This window comes from Palaemon carinicauda, chromosome 9 (genome assembly GCF_036898095.1).
Source record: "Palaemon carinicauda isolate YSFRI2023 chromosome 9, ASM3689809v2, whole genome shotgun sequence".
Taxonomy (NCBI): Eukaryota; Metazoa; Arthropoda; class Malacostraca; order Decapoda; family Palaemonidae; genus Palaemon; species Palaemon carinicauda.
Genome location: NC_090733.1, coordinates 127,608,695 through 127,616,194, shown reverse-complemented (window position 1 = coordinate 127,616,194; position 7,500 = coordinate 127,608,695). Strand labels below are relative to the sequence as shown.

The window sequence follows — 7,500 nt, the reverse complement described above, 5'->3', positions numbered from 1 at the left end:
AGAGGAGGTTAAAACGAAGTTTTGCAAGGAGAGGAGGTTAAAACGAAGTTTTGCAAGGAGAGGAGGTTAAAACGAAGTTTTGAAAGGAGAGGAGGTTAAAACGAAGTTTTGAAAGGAGAGGAGGTTAAAACGAAGTTTTGAAAGGAGAGGAGGTTAAACGAAGTTTTGAAAGGAGAGGAGGTTAAACGAAGTTTTGAAAGGAGAGGAGGTTAAAACGAAGTTTTGAAAGGAGAGGAGGTTAAACGAAGTTTTGAAAGGAGAGGAGGTTAAACGAAGTTTTGAAAGGAGAGGAGGTTAAAACGAAGTTTTGAAAGGAGAGGAGGTTAAAACGAAGTTTTGAAAGGAGAGGAGGTTAAACGAAGTTTTGAAAGGAGAGGAGGTTAAACGAAGTTTTGAAAGGAGAGGAGGTTAAAACGAAGTTTTGAAAGGAGAGGAGGTAAAACGAAGTTTTGAAAGGAGAGGAGGTTAAAACGAAGTTTTGAAAGGAGAGGAGGTTAAAACGAAGTTTTGAAAGGAGAGGAGGTTAAAACGAAGTTTTGAAAGGAGAGGAGGTTAAAACGAAGTTTTGAAAGGAGAGGAGGTTAAACGAAGTTTTGAAAGGAGAGGAGGTTAAAACGAAGTTTTGAAAGGAGAGGAGGTTAAAACGAAGTTTTGAAAGGAGAGGAGGTTAAAACGAAGTTTTGAAAGGAGAGGAGGTTAAAACGAAGTTTTGAAAGGAGAGGAGGTTAAAACGAAGTTTTGAAAGGAGAGGAGGTTAAAACGAAGTTTTGAAAGGAGAGGAGGTTAAAACGAAGTTTTGAAAGGAGAGGAGGTTAAAACGAAGTTTTGAAAGGAGAGGAGGTTAAACGAAGTTTTGAAAGGAGAGGAGGTTAAAACGAAGTTTTGAAAGGAGAGGAGGTTAAAACGAAGTTTTGAAAGGAGAGGAGGTTAAAACGAAGTTTTGAAAGGAGAGGAGGTTAAAACGAAGTTTTGAAAGGAGAGGAGGTTAAAACGAAGTTTTGAAAGGAGAGGAGGTTAAAACGAAGTTTTGAAAGGAGAGGAGGTAAAACGAAGTTTTGAAAGGAGAGGAGGTTAAAACGAAGTTTTGAAAGGAGAGGAGGTTAAAACGAAGTTTTGAAAGGAGAGGAGGTTAAAACGAAGTTTTGAAAGGAGAGGAGGTTAAAACGAAGTTTTGAAAGGAGAGGAGGTTAAAACGAAGTTTTGAAAGGAGAGGAGGTTAAAACGAAGTTTTGAAAGGAGAGGAGGTTAAAACGAAGTTTTGAAAGGAGAGGAGGTTAAAACGAAGTTTTGAAAGGAGAGGAGGTTAAAACGAAGTTTTGAAAGGAGAGGAGGTTAAACGAAGTTTTGAAAGGAGAGGAGGTTAAAACGAAGTTTTGAAAGGAGAGGAGGTAAAACGAAGTTTTGAAAGGAGAGGAGGTTAAAACGAAGTTTTGCAAGGAGAGGAGGTTAAAACGAAGTTTTGCAAGGAGAGGAGGTTAAAACGAAGTTTTGAAAGGAGAGGAGGTAAAACGAAGTTTTGAAAGGAGAGGAGGTTAAAACGAAGTTTTGAAAGGAGAGGAGGTTAAACGAAGTTTTGAAAGGAGAGGAGGTTAAACGAAGTTTTGAAAGGAGAGGAGGTAAAACGAAGTTTTGAAAGGAGAGGAGGTTAAACGAAGTTTTGAAAGGAGAGGAGGTTAAACGAAGTTTTGAAAGGAGAGGAGGTTAAAACGAAGTTTTGAAAGGAGAGGAGGTTAAAACGAAGTTTTGAAAGGAGAGGAGGTTAAACGAAGTTTTGAAAGGAGAGGAGGTTAAACGAAGTTTTGAAAGGAGAGGAGGTTAAAACGAAGTTTTGAAAGGAGAGGAGGTAAAACGAAGTTTTGCAAGGAGAGGAGGTTAAAACGAAGTTTTGAAAGGAGAGGAGGTTAAAACGAAGTTTTGAAAGGAGAGGAGGTTAAAACGAAGTTTTGCAAGGAGAGGAGGTTAAAACGAAGTTTTGCAAGGAGAGGAGGTTAAAACGAAGTTTTGAAAGGAGAGGAGGTTAAAACGAAGTTTTGAAAGGAGAGGAGGTTAAAACGAAGTTTTGAAAGGAGAGGAGGTTAAACGAAGTTTTGAAAGGAGAGGAGGTTAAACGAAGTTTTGAAAGGAGAGGAGGTTAAAACGAAGTTTTGAAAGGAGAGGAGGTTAAACGAAGTTTTGAAAGGAGAGGAGGTTAAACGAAGTTTTGAAAGGAGAGGAGGTTAAAACGAAGTTTTGAAAGGAGAGGAGGTTAAAACGAAGTTTTGAAAGGAGAGGAGGTTAAACGAAGTTTTGAAAGGAGAGGAGGTTAAACGAAGTTTTGAAAGGAGAGGAGGTTAAAACGAAGTTTTGAAAGGAGAGGAGGTTAAACGAAGTTTTGAAAGGAGAGGAGGTTAAACGAAGTTTTGAAAGGAGAGGAGGTTAAACGAAGTTTTGAAAGGAGAGGAGGTTAAACGAAGTTTTGAAAGGAGAGGAGGTTAAACGAAGTTTTGAAAGGAGAGGAGGTAAAACGAAGTTTTGAAAGGAGAGGAGGTTAAACGAAGTTTTGAAAGGAGAGGAGGTTAAACGAAGTTTTGAAAGGAGAGGAGGTTAAACGAAGTTTTGAAAGGAGAGGAGGTTAAACGAAGTTTTGAAAGGAGAGGAGGTTAAACGAAGTTTTGAAAGGAGAGGAGGTTAAACGAAGTTTTGAAAGGAGAGGAGGTTAAACGAAGTTTTGAAAGGAGAGGAGGTTAAAACGAAGTTTTGAAAGGAGAGGAGGTTAAACGAAGTTTTGAAAGGAGAGGAGGTTAAACGAAGTTTTGAAAGGAGAGGAGGTTAAAACGAAGTTTTGAAAGGAGAGGAGGTTAAACGAAGTTTTGAAAGGAGAGGAGGTTAAACGAAGTTTTGAAAGGAGAGGAGGTTAAACGAAGTTTTGAAAGGAGAGGAGGTTAAACGAAGTTTTGAAAGGAGAGGAGGTTAAACGAAGTTTTGAAAGGAGAGGAGGTAAAACGAAGTTTTGAAAGGAGAGGAGGTAAAACGAAGTTTTGAAAGGAGAGGAGGTAAAACGAAGTTTTGAAAGGAGAGGAGGTAAAACGAAGTTTTGAAAGGAGAGGAGGTTAAAACGAAGTTTTGAAAGGAGAGGAGGTTAAACGAAGTTTTGAAAGGAGAGGAGGTAAAACGAAGTTTTGAAAGGAGAGGAGGTAAAACGAAGTTTTGAAAGGAGAGGAGGTAAAACGAAGTTTTGAAAGGAGAGGAGGTAAAACGAAGTTTTGAAAGGAGAGGAGATGAAACGTAGAAAACGAATGGTTGGAGAGTAATAAAAGAAAAGAATATAATTTAGAACTAAGTAACGTGGAATGCAAGTAAATGCTAAAGCTTAGTAGTAATGAATACCAGTATCGATTAAAAAAGAATTTGAAATCCTTGTCAATTTTTATTTTAAAGGGGAGAGAAACTTAGGAAAAGCGAATGGTTGGATATTAATAAAAGGAAAGAATATAATATAAAGCTAAGTAACGTGGAATGGCAGTAGATGCTAATATTAAGCAGTAATGAACACCAGTAGTCGGATTAAGAAATCATTTGAAATCCTTGGTAAATAATGGGAAAACAGCAAAAAGATTGGCGAGAGGAATCTATTTATTTATTTATTATAATTATTAATTTTTTTTAGGTGTTTGACTACAGCCACAATAAAAATGAACCAAATGGCAAGAAAGATTCAAACCCACCTCATAGATAATCTTCCCTGCTCTTCCAAAAGCACTAGTTTCGTCAATGGCTACTGCACCACCAGGGAACAACAAACTATAGAAAAAAATTATAATAGAACTTCATTAATAATATATCAAAAAATCCTCAAAAATGTCTTAAAACTTTTCACATTTTTATTCATTTGCTAGTCTTCTAAATGACAAGGTAAAAAAATATGCATTTTCATTGAACGGGCCCAAAATGAACTTTATATGGGACAATACATTTAATATATTTATTCTTCGTTAATGTTCAAAATACCCGAGGTATGTTTGAAAGGTTTCATTCTGTACTCCATTAAAAGTGATAGTCTCTGGGATTATATAGTAATAGTAAACACAGTTTATATGTGTGTATATATATGTATATATATATACATACATATATATATATATATATATATATATATATATATATATATATATATATATCATCAGCCCTAACTATTTCACTACAGAACAAAGGCCTCAGACAGTCCTTCCACCAGCTTTTATTCTATGTCAGTTTATAACCGCAAATTTTCTTACCTAGTCAGCCCATCGTCTTCTCTTCATTTTCCTGCTTCTTTTGCTATCTCTAGGGACCCATTCTGTTATTATTAATGTCCATCTATTATCAGTCACTCATTCTATGTTTTGTCCATGTTCATTTTTTTCTTACATGTTGATAAAATATACTCTTAGTTTGCTCCCGTATCCATGTTGCTCTTTTTTTCTCTCTTATTGTGATTCCCATCATTTCTCTTTCCATAGCTCTTTGAGTTGCAACTAGCTTACGTTCCAGGGCTTGAGTAAGACTCAAGTTTCTGGTACATATGATACTACTGGTAGAACCATCTGATTAATTTGTTTTTTCTTTAGAGAAAGTAGCATTTTACATTTCCTGATCTGATTTTGTTTACCAAAGGTTCTCCATCCCATGCTTATCCTTCTTTTAATTTTGGTCTCAAATCTGGGGAAACACTGTCTGTCCCAAGAATGTACAGTATATTCATTATCAATCTTAGAGGTTCGTCCATAACCCTTATTTGTTGTCTGCATTTTCATTGATCATTTTTCTAATTTTACTCTTATTCATTTTCAGTCCTACATTTTTGCTTTCTCTATTAAAATCTTCCATCATCTTTTACAATTCCTCCTATGTAATGATTCACTAAACAACTACGTCATCTACAAATCTTTAAGTTGTCAATGTACTCCCCATAAATGTTAATTCCTACATTTTCCCAATCTAAATCCTTAAAAAGCTTCCAGGAACGCTGTGAATGATTAAGGAGATGGAGTCTCCCTGTTTAACTCCTTTCTCAACTGGAGTCTCCCTGTTTAACTCCTTTCTCAACTGGAGTCTCCCTGTTTAACTCCTTTCTCAACTGGAGTCTCCCTGTTTAACTCCTTTCTCAACTGGAGTCTCCCTGTTTAACTCCTTTCTCAATTGGAATTTTCTCACTACCTTCATGCAGTTATAGGATTGGTGGTGCCGGTTTAGTATGTGGCCTACCTTTTTTATTCTGGTTTAGTTTGTGGCCTACCTGGCGTGTTAGGTAAGGTAAGGTAAGGTAAGGTAAGGTTAGGCCACATACTAAAACAGATAGAATTTCGTAGGCCATATTCGAAAGGTAGGCCACATACTAAACCGGCACCGGATTGCTTTACTTCCCGTATAGATATCTTCAAGTGTTCTAACAAAAGATTCATCTATTCTGAGCTTTGAGGGCTTTCAATGAAACTGCATGATATTTGTGGTTCGTTCTATACATTCAGGTAACAAGCGTGTATGTGAGTGAATATATATATATATATATATATATATATATATATATATATATATATATATATATATATATATATATATATCTGTGTACATGTATATATACAGTACATACACATAAAACTAAATAACACCAAGATTCACCAAATATGTCAAAGGCCCTAATTTAACTCAAATTTGGTCAGATTTTGGCATCTTGCACATAAAATGTGAGCAATACAGAACTATGGGTTTTCAAGAACCCTACCATAATATCTAATCAAGCTAAAGGTTCCTAGGCATGTTTCACAAAACTGTACATGACTCAAGAATGTCAGGCCTCGACTACTTCCAACAAAGAATATGAACTAAGCAAGAACAAGTTAGACCAGAGAAACTTACCCATTTATTGACTTCATCATGTGCTCATAGTATGCGCGATCTTTGTCGACACTGTAAACGAAGTAAAGGACACAATTAAACATCTAGAAAAGAGCGAAGATAAATCATCTTAACTAACTTCCTGTGGCTAACGTAGGAAAACGGATACGGGATGTGATATTGGAAACAAAAGAAAACAAAAGTTTGTTCAAAACAACATAGAGCTTCCTGAAGGATTTTTGGAGTTAATGACATTAATCACATTTAATTGGTCGTTTCGAAGAATCATTTGATATCAACGGATGTAGTTTTGACATTCTATGGTATGTTCATAAACAACCGGATAACTGCTCCATTGCATATTCCTAGTATAATGTAAACAAGGTTGGCAGCTGTGAAAGAGTCGAGCTTGATTCATTGGCCTGGTTAATAATAATAATAATAATAATAATAATAATAATAATAATAATAAATGATAATAATAATAATAACAATAATAATAATAATAATAATAATAATAATAATGGATCGATTAGGAGAAGGGATGGACCACCCTAAAAAATAGAAAATCACTCACAAAACTGGAACAACTCTGGCCCCACCGGCTTCGATAAATTTGACGTATGAAGCAGCAATGTAGCTCGCATTCTTGGGTAAAGGTGGGTGGGGAGGAGGGGTAGTTGTGTCAACGATTGTATCGGCTCCCCCTTCGCCGTCTTCCGTTCCTAGAGGAGCCTCCAGAAGGGATCCTGAGTTTTCACTGACGACGTCCTTCGCTTCGTCCGTTGCGTCAGGATGAGGTTCGAAAAAGTATTCGGGACTGGAGACAGTGCTGCTGAGTTTGTCTAAGTCTAGACCCAGAACTTCTACCGTTTCCTTGGAGGAGAGAATCTTGCCCAGAATATCGACCAAAGACCCGGTAATCTCCTGGGCCAATATGCCTGATAATAACAACAATAATAAATGATAATAATAACAATAACCATCACCAATACATATACAAATAAAGGAGCATGCAAAAACTGATAGGTTGAGTTCCTAAGTGGAAGCAGGTGCTTATAAAGATGAAAGAAGTCTTAAATGATGATAATGCAAATGATAGTTTTTTTTTTTTTTTGGTTCTGCGCAGATCAGCATTTTTGTAAAGAAATGACTTTATCAAGGGACTTAGCAAAAGGTACCTAATACATAGTCTTGTATATTAAATGGAATTTTTTATATTCTACAAAACACTAAATGTCAAAATACACACACATTATATATATATATATATATCTATATCTATATCTATATATATATATATATATATATATATATATATATATATATCTAATATATATATATATATATATATATATATATATATATATATATATATATATATATATATATATATATATATATATATATAAATATATCTATATCTATCTATATCTATATATATATATATATATATATATATATATATAAATTAGATATATATATATATATATATATATATATATATGTATATATATACACAACAATTATATATATATATAAATATATATATATATATATATATATATATATATATATATGTATATATAGATATATATACACACACATATGTGTGTTGAGATGTGTGTGTTGGTGTATGCAAGATTT

The 7,500-nt window shown here is 34.7% G+C and overlaps 1 protein-coding gene across 1 annotated transcript in view; it reads right to left on the bottom strand.

Moving 5' to 3' along the window:
* Positions 1 to 7,500, bottom strand: part of LOC137647138 (gamma-glutamyl hydrolase-like) — a 52,476-nt gene that overhangs the window by 28,254 nt on the left and 16,722 nt on the right. The window contains exons 3-5 of the mRNA XM_068380393.1: positions 6,431 to 6,794; positions 5,875 to 5,925; positions 3,705 to 3,780 (exon numbers count right to left, since the gene is read on the bottom strand). Coding sequence (XP_068236494.1) covers positions 3,705 to 3,780; positions 5,875 to 5,925; positions 6,431 to 6,794 — 491 coding nt within the window. The remainder of the gene's footprint in view (positions 1 to 3,704; positions 3,781 to 5,874; positions 5,926 to 6,430; positions 6,795 to 7,500) is intronic.